The sequence below is a fragment of the Grampus griseus genome (assembly GCF_964374135.1).
Source record: "Grampus griseus genome assembly, chromosome: 13".
NCBI classification, from domain to species: domain Eukaryota; kingdom Metazoa; phylum Chordata; class Mammalia; order Artiodactyla; family Delphinidae; genus Grampus; species Grampus griseus.
Genome location: NC_139007.1, coordinates 76,574,540 through 76,593,190, shown reverse-complemented (window position 1 = coordinate 76,593,190; position 18,651 = coordinate 76,574,540). Strand labels below are relative to the sequence as shown.

General features: G+C 38.7%; 1 protein-coding gene across 1 annotated transcript in view; it reads right to left on the bottom strand.

Annotated features, from left to right (window-relative positions):
• SCAF8 (SR-related CTD associated factor 8) overlaps window positions 1-18,651 on the bottom strand; it is a 78,733-nt gene that overhangs the window by 44,819 nt on the left and 15,263 nt on the right. Inside the window, 1 exon segment of the mRNA XM_082668964.1 lies at window positions 322-405. Within this exon segment, the coding sequence (XP_082525090.1) occupies window positions 322-405 (84 nt within the window).

Here is an 18,651-nt window from a genome sequence, read left to right as displayed (position 1 = left end):
GATTCTGTAAAGTCAGTGTGACAAATAACAATGTTAAACACGTTCTCCACAATGTGGCTACATCTAAAATCTTACCTAAGAAAAATAAGGGAAAATGATTGCTTCCAAGTTTATGGAACAATATTTATCAAGATATTAAGTGTTTATCTCTAGGTGAGAGAGTTTGCAGGTGACAGATTTTCATTTTTGCGTTTTTTCTCTTGAACATGTACTGACTCTGAAAAGAGGAAGACAACATATAATCTATAAAAATCATCCCTCCTGCAAAATATTAGTGTAGTATTTCCTTTGAAAAACACAAGAATAAAAGGTGTTACTCACCTTAATAGCTTTGATGGCTGCTTTAGTAATTTGGGTCATTTTCGCTTTAGAAATGGGTGGCTTGTAGTCATTCAGGGAATACAACTGATGAAAAAGAAGAACAAATTTTAAACACAGCAAAACTGGTCTCTAAGAAATTACATGAAATTACCAACCATTTCTATTTTTATATCCTCTGTGAAATTAAAGTGCTGCTTTTCTTTTAAAAATCAAGTTCAACATTATTAGCCATCAAGCAAATACACATCAAAACCACAATGAGATTATCACTTTACACTTACTTGCTTATAATCAAAAAGACAAGTGTTAGCAAGGATGTAGAGAAACGAACCCTTATCCACATTACTAATGGGAATGTAAAATGGTGCAGCAGCTTTGGAAGACATTTCGGCAGTTTTTCAAAAAAAAAATAATATGTAATATGACCCAGCAATTCCACTCCCAGGTATATACCCAACAGAGGTGAAAATATACGTTCCCATAAAAACTTGTACACAAACGGTCACTGCAGCATTATTCATAAAAAATTCATTTAAAAAGTGGAAACCACCTAAATGTCCATCAACTGAGGAATGGATAAACAAAATTTCTTCTACCCATTCAGTGAAATATTAGCCATGAAAATGGAATGAAGTACTGATACATGCTACAACATGGATGAACCTTGAAAACATGCTCAGTTTAAAAAGCCATATTTAAAACATGTTACAGAATTGCATTTATATGAAATGTCCAGAAAAGGCAAATCTATTGGTGATTGTCTAGAGCTGGGGGAGCTGGGGAGAAATGAGGAGTGATAACTAATGAGTAAAGCATGTTTTTTAAGTGACAAAAATATTCTAAAATTGACTGTGGTGATGACTGCACAACCATACTAAACACCACTGAATTATACACTTTCAATTGGTTAATTGCGTGGTATGTGAATTACATCTCAATATAATTGTTTTTAGAAGTCAAGAGATCTAATATTTAGCAATAATCCCACCCCCCCACCCCAAATTTTTGTTTTAAGATTTCTCATATACGCAAAGGATAATAATACTGCTTAGAGAGAAAACGGATGAAGACAAGGTGGGGGAATTAGGCAAAAGACAAATAACTAAGCTTAAATAAATACTGATGAAAACTGGTATTAAATGATGCTGGGAATTTAACTACAATGCTATAAGATATTAACTAGAAGCCTGGAAACTAAGCTTTGGCCCTCAGAACATCGCAAAAACAACCTGAACAGACTTGCAAAGCAACTCAAAACAACACTGGTTGGTTAACAACTAGGGAGTCCTCTAGAGCGGGGCTCCCCAACCCCCGGGGCGGGAAAGCAGTGGTCCATGGCCTGTTATGAACCGGGCCGCACAGCAGGAGGCAAGCGGGGGGCGAGTGAGCGAAGCTCCATCTGCTGCTCCGCATCACTCCTGTTCCCACCTGAACCATCCATCCCGGCCCCCCAACCCCGTCCATGGAAAAACTGTCTTCCACGAAAACGGTCCCTGGTGCCAAAAAGGTTGGGGACCGCTGCTCTATAGCCTTTGCTCCAGCAGCCCTTATAACCTATTCATCACTGAATTCTATTGATTTTTACCCAGTTTCCTCCATGTGTGCCTCTTCTTCCTCCAACCACTACCATGACCACAGTCCAAATTACCTTCATCTCGCACATTGTGATAGCATGTCTATCTTTTCAAAAACTAATCTGATCAGGTGACTGATACTCACCCACTTCCTCTACCACCCTAAAAGGTTCAATGACTTCCCACTCTTTGGAGATGCACAAAAATCTACACATACAAGGCCCCTGCCTGATCTAATTCCTGTCTACCTTTCCAGTCTCATCTCACACCATGCTCCTCTCCCCAGCTCTCTGCCCTAGGCACAACGGTCTTTTTTCAGTTCCCTGCCACAGAGCCTTTAAAAATGGGCTTGTTTCCTCTATTTGGAATAGAACTAGGACCTCCCTACTAGTTTATGCATACTCATTCATCTTAGTTAAAGCATCACCTAATGCGGAAAGCCTTCCCTACAACTCCCCAACCAGAGCTATACCACCTTTTTTTTTTTTTTTTTTGCGGTACGTGGGCCTCTCACTGTTGTGGCCTCTCCCGTTGCGGAGCACAGGCTCCGGGCGCGCAGGCTCAGCGGCCATGGCCCACGGGCCCAGCCGCTCCATGGCATGTGGGATCTTCCCGGACCGGGGCACGAACCCGTGTCCCCTGCGTTGGCAGGCGGACTCTCAACCACTGCGCCACAAGGGAAGCCCCTATACCACCTTTTATACCCTCATTGTACTGTCACTCACCTTTGAAGCATTCATCACAGAATTTGACACTTACTTGCATGATTATTTAACTAATATTTGACTTTTAAAAGGACTGTCCCAAAGGGTGACAAAGACTGACATCCTTGAGACAAAGGATATAAGTTCCTTTAATGCAGTTTAAGCAATAAGACACTAACTGAACACCAAGAGCTGTCCAAACTGAAATCAACCTTGGGAGAAGTATAAACGTCTTTCCCTTTAAGTTCCCACAGAGGTGTCCACTTGTTGATGATACTGCCCAACCGGGGTTAGGATCCCATCAGATCATTTAAGAAGCTACCTCTGTCAAACTCACAGGGAATTTTAATATACTCATGGCCTCAATTCCTACCTGTCTGTTTTAGAAAATCTAACTGTATGCCAATCACCTCACTAGGTGCAAAACAACATCAACACAGTGTTTTCAGCAAGCTGTGTAAAGCAAAGGTCAATTTCCCAGAAGTTCTTAGCAGGCCCAGACTGCAGCCCATCTGAGATCCAGACCTGCCCTCTCCTACTAAAGAATAAGCTCTAAGAAGAGAAACTCTGCCTTTTATGCTTAGATTTTTTTCCCCCTTTGTCCAAACTGTACCCTCGGTGTCTGGCAGAGAATAAGAATTCGTTGAGAATAAGAATTTGTTAAGAATAAATTAAAATGAACAAGTACATATAAGACACAGCATTGTACAAGCTTTGCACAGAAAGACCTGGATTTTAATTCCAACTATGTTACCTTAATACAAAGTTGCTAAACCTCTGAACCTTAGTTTTCTCGTTTAGAAAACAGAAGCAATACTCATTTTACAGAAACATTGCATATAAAGCTTTTAGAACATACTTAAGTCACTCAACAGGGTTAGCCATTATTAAATTAAAATCCTTCTCTTTGGAGGCATTCTCCATTTAAATGAATAATATTAAAGTATGCATCAAACATTTATTCACTCAGGTACCTGAAGGTACATTCCATAGTAATTTATATGACTGGGGCAATGAAGAGGCACCAGGGTCTTCCTATAGTTGACAATACATTACTTCTTTCATTTTGTGTGGTAAAGCCCTAAAGTTTCAATCAAGCACTGGTCCATATTCTAGCAGATCAAAAACTTTGCTCTCTTTCTTCCTTCCTTTTTTTATTGGGCGGGGGGGAGGTTGGGAGAATGATGTAGGGAAAATATAGCTTAGACTTGTAAAACATTTCAACAGCATGAAAAGTCAGCTCTTATCAGAGACCCTCTTTATTTTTTTTAATTTATTTATTTACTTTTATTTATTTGGCTGTGTCAGGTCTTAGTTGCGGCACTCGGGGTCTTCGCTGCAGCATGCAGGATCTTTCGTTATGGCGTGCAGGCTCCAGATCGCGGGGGCTCAGCCGCTGCAGTGCACAGATTTAGCTGCCCCTCGGCATGTGGAATCTTAGTTCCCTGATCAGGGCTTGAACCCGTGTCCCCTGCATCGGAAGGTGGATTCTTATCCACTGCACCACCAGGGATGTCTGAGAGACCCTCTTTTTAATACTGCAGAAACTTAAGGTATTACTTAGAAAAATACTAAGCAATTAAGTACTTTTCAAAGGCCCACTGAATACATGTGCTTCCAACTAACCATTTATTTAGATTCTCTAAAATCTCATTTCTTTATTAAATCTGACAGCCAGAAAAGAGGCATAGATCACTTCATCTAATTCTTCACAGAATGCCTTTACTAAAATTTAATGAAGTCCCAGTCCTGACGTGTCCTTCCTTTGGCTACTCAAGACTTACGGATTCAAAGGAAAGATACTAAACAACAGCCTGGGCTTTCAGTCTAACTCATTCATTCTTTTGTTTCTCAACTCCTTTCAGTTACATTGCAGAGTGCTCTTTCAATCAGTAACATTTAAATTTTCTATTCTATCACTTGTATGTACCACATGAAATGCACATTTTTAGATCTGAAAACAACTTCTTCAAATCAAATCAGTTTCTAATGACTTCAATCAAGGTTTGAGAAATCTTTAACCTAAACGGAGATTTCTCAGTGGCTGCTGGCTACTCCCCCAAAAAACTCATTTCTAATGAAGAGTTTTTAAGTTGTCCATTATTGATTAGGCCAGGGGTCAGCACAGTAAATATTTTAGGCTTTGGAGGCTACACACTTGCTATCGCACAACAGGCATATTTCATTTCACTGTGCTTTGCAACCCTGTGTCAGTGAAGGAGGCAGGGTGATAGACCTCTTGCACCAAACAGTCAAGTTGTGAATACAAAGGAAAAGGTCTTGAAGGAAATTAAAATTGCTATTCCAGTGAATACGTGAATGATGAGCCAGCAAAGCAGCCTTACTGCTGATACGGAGAAAGTTTCAGTGGTCTGGATAGAAGATTAAACCAGACACCACATCCCTTAAGCCAAAGCCAAATCCAGAGCCAGTCCCTAACTCTCTTCAATTCTCTGAAGGCCGAGAGAGGAGAGGAAGCTGCAGAAGAAAAGTGTGAAGCTAGCAGAGGTGATTCATGAGATTTAAGGAAAGATGCCATCTCCATAACATCAAAGTGCAAGGAGAAGCAGCAAGTGCTGATTGAGAAGCTGCAGCAAGTTATCCAGAAGATCTAGCTCAGACCATTAATGAAAGTGGCTAAACTAAACAACAGATTTTCAATGTAGACAAAATAACCTTATGCTGGAAGAAGATGCCATGTAGGACTTTCTAGCTAGAGAGGAGAAGTCAATGCCTGGTTTCAAAGTTTCAAAGGACAGGCTGACTCTCCTGTTAGGGGCTAATGCAGCTGGTGACTAGCTGAAGCCAATGCTCGTTTACCATTGCGGAAATCCTACACGCCTTGAAGAATTATGCTCAATCTACTATGCCTGTGCTCTCTAAATGGAATAACAAAACCTGGAGGACAGCACATCTATTTACAAGATGGCATACTGAATATTTTAAGCTCACTGTTGAGACCTACTGCTCAGAAAAAAAAAAATTCCTTTCAAAATATTACTGCTCACTGACAATGCACCTGGTCACCCCAGAGCTCTGATGATGTACAATGAGATTAATGTTCTCATCTGCTAACACAACATCCATTCTGCAGCCCATGGATTGAGGTGTCATTTCAACTTTCAAGTCTTATTAAGAAATATATTTCGTAAGGTTATAGCTGCAATAGAGAGTGATTCTTCTCATGAATCTAGGCAAAGTAAATTGAAAACCTTCTGGAAAGGTTTCACCATTCTTGATGCCATTGAGAATATTCATGATTCATGGGAAAGGGTCAAAACATCAACGTTAACAGGAGTTTGGAAGAAGCTGATTCCAACCCTCATGGTTGACTTCGAGGGGTTCAAGACTTCACTGAGGAAGTAACTGCAGATGTGGTAGAAATAGCAAGAGAAGTAGAATTAGAAGTGGAGCCTGAAGATGTGACTGAATTGCTGCAATCTCATGATAAAATTTTAAAGAATGAGGAGTTGCTTCTTGTGGATGAGCAAAGAAAGTGGTTTCTTGAGACAGAATTCTATCCTGGTGAATATGCTGTGAAGACTGCTGAAATGACCACAAAGGATACAGAATATTACATAAACGTGGTTGATTAGGCAGGATTTCGGAGGACTGACTCCAATTTGAAAGTTCTACTATGGAAAACTGCTTTAAAAAAGCACTGCATTCTACAGAAAAATTGTTTGTAAAAGGAAGAGTCAATCCATGCAGCAGAAACTTCACTGTTGTTTTAAGGAATTACCATGGCCATCCCAAGCCTCAGCACCACCACCCTGATCAGTCAGCAGCCATCAACAGTGAGGCAAGACCCTCCACCAGCAAAAAGATTACAAGTCGCCAAAGGCTGAGATGATGGTATTTTTTAGCAGTAAGTTTTAAAAACAAAGTATGTACATTTTTTAGACTGAATGCTACTGCACACTAGTATAGTGTAAACATAACTTTAATATGTACTGGGAAAGCAAAAATTCATGTGACTTGCTTTATTGCAAAATTTGCTTTATTGTGGTGGTCCAGAACCAAACCCGAAACATCTGAGGTATGCCTGTACTCAGCACTACCCCTGGGTAAAGAAAGCAGCCACAAACAACTCACATGAATGGGCAGGGTGTGTTCCAACATAACCTTTTTACAAAACCAGGTCAACCCGATATTGGGCAATTTTATTTCTCAATCCTACAAACACTCCACTTTGTTTTTGGATAAACATGACACTCTCACGTCCTGCCAAGTGTATTGAGGCCTTTCCTCATCTATGCACTGAGTAAGGCTCATTACCCAAAATTTAACAAAATGTTGTACTTCATGCTTTTTATTTCGAGCAAACTCTCCACTTCAAAAATTTTAGTGCCTTTCCCAATTTGAGCAATATTAAATGAATTCTACCATGACCCTGGAAGAGTGCAACAAAAAAACATGTGACCTGACAAACCCAAGAGAACCATTAAATTGGGGTAAAATCTTGCTCATTTACAGATTAATCTTATGCCTTCAAGGTTGATTCTATGTCCAATATGAATTAACCTTAAGTGTGAACCTAAAATATTAATCAATCAAATTCATTTTTCTCTACAATGGTCCTTCAGGGCCTTGAGATTACTAGAGTTAGGATCCTTCAAATCTCCTAAGAAATCAGACAATCACAAAAGTTCCTGGATCCAACACAATCTTGGTACTTTCAATTCAAGATAGCATGCTGACCACCTTTTCCTTTTCTTCTTCTTACTGGCAGGATAAAAAAGGAATAATTTTTTAAAAGTATTTAAAACTCACAATAAAAAGTAGAATGGGAATGGGAACAGAATAAGCAGACAAGAAAATTTCCAGAAAATGGAAATGTCATAAAAGGACTGGTTAACTGATGAAACAAAGAGAAAACCGCAAGCCCCAAAACACACAGATACAGCCAAAGAGGGAAATAATTTGCCCTGCAAAAATCCAGTCTCACCATTCAAAATCAAGGTATTCAGGGCTTCCCTGGTGGCGCAGTGGTTGAGAGTCCGCCTGCTGATGCAGGGGACACGGGTTCGTGCCCCGGTCTGGGAAGATCCCACATGCCGCGGAGCGGCTGGGCCCGTGAGCCATGGCCGCTGAGCCTGCGCGCCCGGAGCCTGTGCTCCGCAGTGGGAGAGGCCACAGCAGTGAGAGGCCCGCGTACCGCAAAAAAAAAAAAAAACAACAACAAGGTATTCAGAGGGCAAGACCAGCACAAGTGAACTAATGCCTCACCTACCGTTGCAAAATGTCACTGTCTAAAATTGACCATTAAAGAAACACATATAAAATTATTGCTTAGTGACATGAAGGTTATCATCAGAAGTGTTATGAATTAAAACACTGTTCTTTTTGGAGATCCAGCACAGGGTGAGAAGAAAGAGCTTCCAATAAAATCTCTTTTGTACTTAAAAAGAAACTACATGCATACGTTATTCTGAAAAATGTAACAATTACATTTTAATACAATCTTGTTTTAACTCCACTTGCCAACCCTGGCCTTCTACAGTATCTCTCCCCCAAATTTCATATGTTGAAGTCCCAATGCCTAACGTGACTATGCAGTGACCACTGAACAATGCAAGAATTAGGGGTGATGACCCTCCACATAGTCAAAAACCCACATATAACTTATAGCCAGCCCTCCATATCTATGGTTCTGTATCCGTGGATTCAACCAACCACGGGTTGTTTAGTACTGTAGCATTTACCACTGAAAAAATTCCACATATAAGTGAACCCTCACAGTTCAAACCCGTGCTGTTCAAGGGTCAACTGTATCTGAAAATAGGGTCTTTATGGAGGTATTGTATTTAAGGTTAAATGAGGTCATAAGAGTGAAGGCCTTAACCAATAAAATTACTGTCCTTCTAAGAAGAGACACCAGAGAACTAGCTCCCTCTCACAGCCATGTGAAGACACACATAAGAAGGCTACAAGGCAACTAGGACCTGAGGGTGGCTGCTAGGAACTCCGAAAGACACCCAGCCCATAGCCAGCAAATAAAATGGAGACCTCAGTCCTACAATGGCAAGGAACTGTATTAAGCCAACAATCTGGATGAGCTGGGCAGAGGACCACACATTTCAAATGAGAGCACAGCCTGCCTGGCTGACGCCCTGACTTTGGCCTAGTGAGCCCATCAGCAGAGGACCCAGCTAACCAGTGCCTGATCCTGACCCACAGAAACTGTGAAATAAGTACATGGTGCTTAAGCCGCAAGCTTAGTTTGTGTCAATGTGTTACACAGCAAAAGAAAATAAAGTAGAAGAAAGCTGTGAACGATTTATCTTAATTTTCTAACTTGACTGTATAGATTTTTTTACTTTTCATAAATATTTTTGCAAAAACCATTTTTATAATTCAAAGTATTCAACAGAAATTAAAATTTCAAAATAAAACAGTTCTCTATCTTTTCCTAACTTTAAAAATAGAAATTCAGTATTTTGCATATAGGAATAAAAAGTAAGTAAGAGGGCTTCCCTGGTGGTGCAGTGGTTAACAATCCACCTGCCAATGCAGGGGACACAGGTTTGAGCCCTGGTCCAGGAAGATCCCACATGCTGCAGAGCAACTAAGCCCGTGAGCCACAACTGCTGAGCCTGTGAGCCACAGCAGCTGAGCCCGCGTGCCACAACAAGAGAAGCCACGGCAATGAGAAGCCTGCGCACCGCAACAAAGAGTAGCCCTCGCTGGCCACAACTAGAGAAAGCCCTCACGCAACAACGAAAACCCAACACAGCCAAAAATAAAAATAAATAAATTTATATATATATAAAAAAAGTAAATAAGAGACTTGTTTCACTGATAGTCATTTTAAAGAGCATAATATTCACCAATTTTAATACCTGAGAACCAATACACCTCATTACAAATTTTACCTCAACAAGTCAAAAACTAGGTATTCTCCATATCCAAAACTTCTCACTCCCTAACATATGAGTTCTCCTTTCTTTACATAGCAGAATCTTCCATATTATTTTTGGTTTGGAATACAATATAAACTATCTGATAATACAAGCATGTAACAAAGTGACGTATAAAATCAGACTCACAGGACATGACAAAATGTGACCAGAGAACATTAGCATTAGACTAACAGTAGTAGATCCAACATTAAGAAAAGCACATTCTAAAACAATAATGTGACCAATATCGACATGTTCCTAAGGTTTTTTAAAGTAAATTTCTTTGTAAAAAGTATTTGAAACAAAGCTCTTTATAAACTTGGGCTAACTTCTACTGAAGTAGCAATATTCTTGAGCAATCACAATGTTTAAAGAACAAAGGCTAAATAAAAGATACATCACAGATATTCTGTGAGGACCACCAGATCAGGCTTTTAACAAAGGCAGAACTCCCAATTTTACACTAAATATTGTGCCAGCATGAAAACTGCAGAACAAAGTTTCAAATGCATCTTTGGGGGAGGGGGGGCATAAATAATTGCAAACACCAAAGCACAAAACCTGAAATGTTACATAATACCTAAAAACCAGTGAGAGAACATAAAAAAATAATCACCTTAAAAAAAATCTTATAACTTTTTTCTGATTATAAAAATATTTTACTATGGAAAAACTGGAAATACAAAAAAAGCATGAAGACAGCAGAAAATGCAAATCATCTATAATCCAAGAATTCATCACTCATTCCAAATATACTCAATTAGTACCAGGCACTATGGATCCAATAGAACAGGTAGACAGTCTCTGTTCTCATGAAACTAATGGGCTGCTTTTGGCGATGGACAACATTCTAATAAACACATAGAAACACTTTGCAGAGTACAGTTAAGCACATAATGAAGGTAACAATGTGATACGGTGAAGAGTATGCAAAATTGTACATTTTTTTCAGAATCTCAAATCTAGAATCCCTTTTTTTGTTTTTTTAAAAGGATGGCAGCTTCTCTAATTTTTCTGTTTTTAATTTATTCATTTTATTTTTGGCTGTGTTGGGTCTTCGCTGCTGCCCATGGGATTTCTCTAGTTGAGGGCAAGTGGGGTCTACTGTCCTTGTGGTGCATGGGCTTCTCATTGCGGTGGCTTCTCCTGTTGCAGAGCACGGGCTCTAGGCGTGCGGGCTTCAGTAGTTGTGGCACGTGGGCTCAGTAGTTGTGGCTCCTGAGCTTAGTTACTGCACAGCATGTGGGATCTTCCCAGGCCAAGGCTCAAACCCGTGTCCCCTGCATTGGCAGGCAGATTCTTAACCACTGTGCCACCAGAGAAGCCCCAGAATCGCTTCTTTAAAAATGTAAGATATTATAAAAGGAAATGATGCCTATTTTTTTATTATAAATCTGAATTATGCAAACATCTGTCCAGTAAGATCAAATCTATATACCAAACTTTGGCGGGGGGTGTGTTAGAGATCCTCTAATTAAAAAAAAAAAGAAAATGAAAAACAAAAAGCGAGAATTTGATATATAAAGGTGCTAACCAGATTATTATGACAAATACAAATGTTTATATCCTTCATAAATTATCTTTTGCTATTGGCTATAAGCAGTTTCACATAAATAATTAACCTTTTATATTATTAAGCAGAATATCGCATTTCTCAAGCATGGCAGACATCTAAGGTTAATATTACAGTTTTAAATACTATCAAAAAGGAAGCTATTTTAGAATCTAAGTTATAGCTTAAAACTGTGTTAGTAGCAAAGAAAAACTATCATCTCTCCCCCCCAAAATATTACCATTTAAAGAATTAAATTTAGGCCACAAGAACTTATTTTCATGGTCCTTTAATCCAACATCCAAATTTTTACAACTCTCCCAAGTCCCTGGAAAAGAGGGGTTAAAAAATACTCTTAAAAAAGGTACATAGGGCTTCCCTGGTGGCGCAGTGGTTGAGAGTCTGCCTGCCAATGCAGGGGACACAGGTTCGAGCCCTGGTCTGGGAGGATCCCACATGCCGCGGAGCAACTGGGCCTGTGAGCCACAACTACTGAGACTGCGCGTCTGGAGCCTGTGCTCCGCAACAAGAGGCCGCGATAGTGAGAGGCCCGCGCACCACGATGAAGAGTGGCCCCCGCTTGCCGCAACTAGAGAAAGCCCTCGCACAGAAACAAAGACCTAACAGCCAAAAATAAATAAATTAATAAACTTCTACCCCCAACATCTTCTAAAAAAAAAAAAAAAAAAGGTACATAGAAGTTACAGTCAGCCAAGATGGAGTAAGCAACTGTAGCCTCTCTCTCTCTCACTGATTACAAGTAAACCCTACTGACTACATATAAAAAACAACTACCTGAGGATGCTGTAAAAGGGAACACCAAGCCACTGGAGTCAAACTTGAATAATGACCAGTTACAGCGGGGCGGGGAGCTGTGTGTGGATGTTAAGGTAAAAAATTTCGCAGTGTTTTGTGTTCCTCCGTTATTTCCGGACTTTTATCCCAGAGCCGGCATTATTAAATGGTGCAGCCAATACCAGAATTAAAAACACAATACTAGGGGAAACCCCCTTCATCTGGCCAGAAGACTAGGTAAAAGGAATCGTCCACACTACTGGGGAAGCAGGGGTGAGGGAAAAAACAACTCCTCCCCCTTTTCTTCCCAGGCCCTGCTAAAGGTTAAAGGACAGCCACTGTTGCCACCCCAGCACCAAAAACGCCAAGAGAAAAGCCATCTCCAGACAGGAAAAGGGCCCCTACTATCCAAAAATACCATTTTCTTCTCTCTCTTGCCACTTCACTCTGAAGGCTAAACCTGGAGAGAAACCTGACTTTTTGGCCAGAGAACAAGGAAAAGGATGCCCTGGGATCTGGAGAGAGTATGGGAACCCCAGAGAGAGATAGAGAGGAGCCCAACGTAAGTCCTGGGCTTGTCCTAAAATTGTGCCTGTGTGAAACAGACCCAAAGAAGCCCAGCAGAGGCTTTGAGAACTAATATCTATGTAAACCATTACCCAATACCTAGACAAGTGAGTGGAACATATGCTGGGCACACCTAAACAGCAAAAGAAATGCTTTGAAAACTGAACTGACACTGGAACCACCCAAAAAGGCAAGACAGAACTTGCATCCTGAACCAAACCGAGTTGAATACCTGCGAAACAAAAATCAACATCATTCAGAGGATTTTAATAAAATACTACAATACAATATTGAAAATGTCTAGCATACAAGCCAAACTTACTTGACATACCAAAACACACACACACACACACACACACACACACACACACACACACACACTTTCTCTCTCTCTCTCTCACTGTCCTGGAAAATCTGTCCACACTGATCAAGGGAAAAAATAATCAACAGATGCCAACCCCAAAATGACACTGATGTTGGAATTACCAGTCAAGGACTTTAAAGAAGTTATAATCATTCTAAATAAGGTAAAGGAGAAAACTCCCGAAATAAATGCAAAGATAGAAGTTTTCAGCACAGAATGAGAAACTACAAAAAAGAACCAAATGGAAATTTTAGAACTGAAAACTACAGTATCTGGAAGAAAAAGACAGTATGGCACTATATATAAGAGCTATAAAATTTCACCAGTGACTTTACACATTTTAAGAAGCAAAAGGCCATAATCATGATTATTTTTACATCAACATTTTATATGGCAGTTAAAAAAAAATGTCCAGGAAGAGAGATTTAGTAAGGTATACTAAGAGATAGAAACCTGATATACACATTATTAATGCAGAAATATGGAAATGTCTAATGCTACATGACAAATAGAAAATATTTGCAATAACTGCAACTTCATAACTATAAGAATTAAATGCAAAAACTTCCTTGCACATATTAGTTATTCAAATATAAGCTGATTTAACTTTGATAAATTAGCTTACTAGGTTCCAAAGATAATCAGGTAACCAAATACAGCTAAAAAAATAATCTATCCAGCTTCTTCATATCTAAATTCACCTGAATGCAACAGATCTATTGTGCTCAAAGGAGCAGAATGCCAAAGCCAGATTTATGACATACATCTCTTTACTCCCATCCCCCCCAAACTTTACTTTTAACAATCTCTGCAACCCTGTATCTATAATCCTATGCCAATATTCATGGAAATAAAGAACTATTTCAAAGGAGTGGAATGTCTCACTCTGAAATAATCTCAATATAACTTGTAACTGACGTACAACAATCACCCTTGTGTACTTACTTTCAAATTTACTTTGAGAGTTAATCATAAGCACTCACGCAATAATCTTACTGAGATCAATCAAGTTTTATTTTCAAGGTAAAACCAACTAAAAACAAAACAAAATCAACTAAAAACAAATAGAACAAAAAGAACTGGGAAATACAAAGCCAAACTGAACTGATTAACAGGTCAAAGCTAGTGGGTGACTTAAATCAAACCAACATCCACTGATAAGCTACTGTAGATATGCACAATATATTAAGCCCTTCAGGGGATAAAAGATAACATAAAGCCTTTCACCTCAACTATCTAACAATCTACTGAAGTGGAAAGGGAGGGTCACAGACACATCATTACTCTAACATAGCAGATTCTTCATATTCTGAGATTTACCACTGTCAGCTTTGACAATTCACTAACGATCCCAAAGTTCTCCAAAATGTAATCACAGGTAATTTTTTGGAGATACTAATCCAAAGTGTGTATATTAAAAAGCTGGTGTATGGGGAAACAATTTACTTAACCATTAGTGACTGAGCATCTTTTTCTTCCCACACGTTCCCATACGCATTTAACAAAGGAATAACATACCAAACTAGTATTTAAAAATGGGGGATCCATGAGGACCTTAAGACTTTGCCTCATGAAAACAAGAACACGGGGCATAATTTAGTGCCAAAATAAAAAATGCTACTGGGGAAGGTATTCAGACAAATGAAATGTAATTAGAAACAACAAATGAAAGGTTTAATAAAGAAAGTGGAAGTGAAATGGACTGATTGGAAAAAGAGAGCATTCCTGTCACAGCTGTGATTCTGCTTCTACACTATTTACACATATAGCATACTCATCAATAAATCTCTTGACAAGCAGTAATTTTCACAAAGGATTGGAGAAGTGGCTATTTCCTAATGGGAATGCATTAATATCTCAACAGACTGCTGTGCTTTCCTACTGGAGTATCACTAAGTACCAAAAACAAGACACAAAGATGGGAATACATAGTGTATAGCTTTGCATATAGTAAATCGTCCTATTTCATAGCATTTTCAAATATGCAATGCTTATGACAAACATATTGATAATATTTATTTATAAATATTTATAAATAACTTATTTATAAAATAGTCTTATAAAAAGTATTAAATCCACAGTTAAGAAATCTGCACAGGGCTTCCCTGGTGGCGCAGTGGTTGGGAGTCCGCCTGCCGATGCAGGGGACACGGGTTCATGCCCTGGTCTGGGAAGATCCCACATACTGCGGAGCAGCTGGGCCTGTGAGCCATGGCCGCTGAGCCTGCGGGTCCGAAGCCTGTGCTCCGCAGCAGGAGAGGCCACAACAGTGAGAGGCCCGCATACAGCAAAAAAACAAAAAAAAAAAAAAAAAAAAAGAGATCTGCACAGTTGAAGGTAAAGGAATCTTAATGGTTTTTCAAAATACAAAGTGATTCAAACAGAACAGTTGTTCAGAGATTAACCTAGTAAAAATTAATCTAGCAATCTTAAAAAATGTCGTTCTACTGTACGAACAAGAGAGAACAGAGAATAATAAAAGTCAATTAAAAACTGACCATAACGGGCTTCCCTGGTGGCGTAGTGGTTGGGAGTCTGCCTCCCGATGCAGGGGACGTGGGTTCGTGCCCCGGTCCGGGAGGATCCCACATGCCACGGAGCGGCTGGCCCTGTGGGCCGTGGCCACTGAGCCTGCGCGTTCGGAGCCTGTGCTCCGTGTATCGCAAAAAAAAAAAAAAAAAAACTGACTATAACAAACCAAGTGGGGAGTTATGAAAATATGGACCAAAGTATTCGTACTAAGAATAAAAGGGGAGGGAGACGCAAGAGGGAAGAGATATGGGAACATATGTATATGTATAACTGATTCACTTTGTTATAAAGCAGAAACGAACACACCATTGTAAAGCAATTATACTCCAATAAAGATGTTTTAAAAAAAAATAAAATATATTTTAGAAGTGAAATGCAAAAAAGAATAAAAGGGAAGGGAAGGATGAAAAGCGTATTTTTAAAAATAATTCATTGGATTTCATGACTGAAAAGATACAAATAAAAGAGAGACACTTATGAAAATTCCAAGTTTTCAGGTCTGAGTGTTTGGGAACACACTTTTACTACCGACATAAAGAGGAAGTCTAAAAGTAAGTTTGTAGAAGAAAGACAAATTTAGACTGGGATGATAACAATGCCATTTTATGTACACATAATACCTAGAAGATATGGGACTGCATCCCGGAAGAGAAAAGCAAAATTACAGTCTTTCCTGAAGAGCTAAGAGTTGAAGAGATGAAGAATAAAATACTGAAGACTAAATATCAGAGAGAGAATAAGTAGACCAAAAGACTAGCAGGCCTTACAGTAAAATCATTTCAGAAATATAAGCAACAAATGCAAAAACTAAAAAAAGAGATACGCAGTAGCATAATAAAGAAGAAAGATAAAAATAAATATTACGGGCTTCCCTGGTGGCGCAGTGGTTAAGAATCCACCTGCCAATGCAGGGGACATGGATTTGAGCCCTCGTCCACGAAGATCCCACACACCACAGAGCAACTAAGCCTGTGCACCACAACTACTGAGCCTGCACTCTAGAGCCTGCTCACCACAACTACTGAGCCCGTGTGCCACACCTACTGAAGCCTGTGTGCCTAGAGCCCGTGCTCTGCAGCAAGAGAAGCCACTGCAATGAGAAGCCCGTGCACTGCAACGAAGAGTAGCCCCCGCTCGCCTCAACTAGAGAAAGCCCGCGCGCAGCAATGAAGACCCAATGAAGCCAAAAATAAATAAATAAATTTATATATATATAAAGAAAATCTTTAAAAATAAATATTACTTTTCATCTCTATGGCACTGTCAACTATTAAGCACTATCATATTATACATGCTATATCACTTTTACCTTCAGAATGGCCCAGTAAGATTAGTATTTATTATTCTCATTTTACAGATATATAAACTTAGGGTAAATGACCTAACTAAATTCAAACTGGTGTTAAGCTACAGAGCCATGTCTCAAACCCAGTTCTTCTGGCTACCCCAACACTCAGTTTGCAAAAACAAAGCAAAGTCCTCCAAGTAACATCCAACTAAACATATACAACTGAGTCACTGAGTAAGATGGTAGATGACCGTGGAGACAACCATGTAATAGCATCAACCTAACCAATAATAATAACCAAGAAGATTTAAAGACAACAGATTATGAAGCTTATATGCCTACTGATCAAGTTTTAAGAGTCTTCCAACCCTTAACAAGGAAGTTCACTTTTTCTAAAGGATTTAATTCAAATAACATTAAAACAGACCAACTCCATCTTTCTCCCCAAAGCTAAGACACATAATATTTTGGGTTTGAGGAAAATATTACAAAACTGGTATGGTAATAGATGCTGAATGAAAAATTCCAAACACTGAAAACTCTCATTCGCTACACCCTATCGACCTACTTCTCTCTTAAGAAACAACCACGGCTAAAAGGCTGGTAGGCTACTTTGCAGAATTTTCTATATGCATCTATATGTATGTCTGTGTGTGTATATATAAACATAAATGTGTACACATATTTATATATGATGACATATATACTTTAAATACAATCTGGTGCAAAATTATACTCGTAGTAACTATTTAAAATTGATTATCTTCAAAGTCTTGCTGGATTTAGTAGAACATTGAAATTCTTATAAATGATGACCAAAAATAATACTGGTCCAAAATACATCATGGTCTGTATTTTGTTACTGTCTGATATTCAAAAGTTTTGTTCAACTTATAAATATTTCTCCAACTTGGAAAATATGTTGAATATAATACAGCACTTTCTTTATAGCTCATACTCTCCAAAACTTTTATCCATTATTAAAATGTTACAATATGAAAATACTTTCCAGGGCAAAAGAGACATCCACAATGACAGTAAATGTTCCCAGTAGCAGCTTTAAAAAAAAACTACTTTTCTTAGTACTTTTTAGTTTTCTCTAGAAACTAAGAATATTAGAACTAGTATTCTTTAGCTTTCCAAGTACTTTATAAAATTATTTTACAATTTTATATATTAAACCACCTTCTCTGAATATTTAAAATTTTATATACACCAACTTTTTTGAATATTTCAAACCAGCCAATATTTTAAATATTTAAACCAATTCTGAGAGGTAGTCAGGGAAGGTATCACTATCCCTATTTTTAAAATGAGTAAACTGAAGCTAAGAAAAATTAATTAGAAAACTTATTCATTAGGGCTAATATTTAAGAGATCCTAAAATTTATCTTGTCTAATCACATTTTATAAATGGTAAAACAACTACCTCCTTCCTTGCCAACTGTAATCTATCACATCTTACTTTGAAAGCAACCACATTAATTTTGTAGCATTGTTGTGCCTTAAAATACCTGTACCAGGAGCTTTCTAAACAGCTGTCTATGAAAATTTAAAGAAAGCAGTTACAGAGCAGCCACCATTATTAAAATGAAAATTAGAAACATGCTAATGATACAGGCTTACAGAGTAACTGTATCCCTCTTCTACGAAGAAGGTACAAGATAAGTAAAAAAGGCTTTTTTTACTCTTCTGCAGAGGGCTGGGTTGCTAGGGAACTGCTGGCTAAGTGGGTGTTACTGTACAACGCCTCTCTGCCAAGGAGTGCGTGTTCTCCTATGGCACCTATTTTATGAGCAGGGAAGCAGCAGCCTAGTAGTTTGTTCCTCATTCTGGTCCAGGGTTAGCATAAAGTGATATTAATTTACTAAGAATCACCAATTCCCACTCCGCTTCCACCTACAACACACATGAACACTACCAAAATCTCACTCAAAAAATTATACTGAAAAAGTGAAAACAATGAACTGAGACGCAGAGAACAGAAATTTCTTCTAATTTGGCTGCTAACTATATGCCTCTCATAAACTGTGATTCTTAACAAGTTTCATC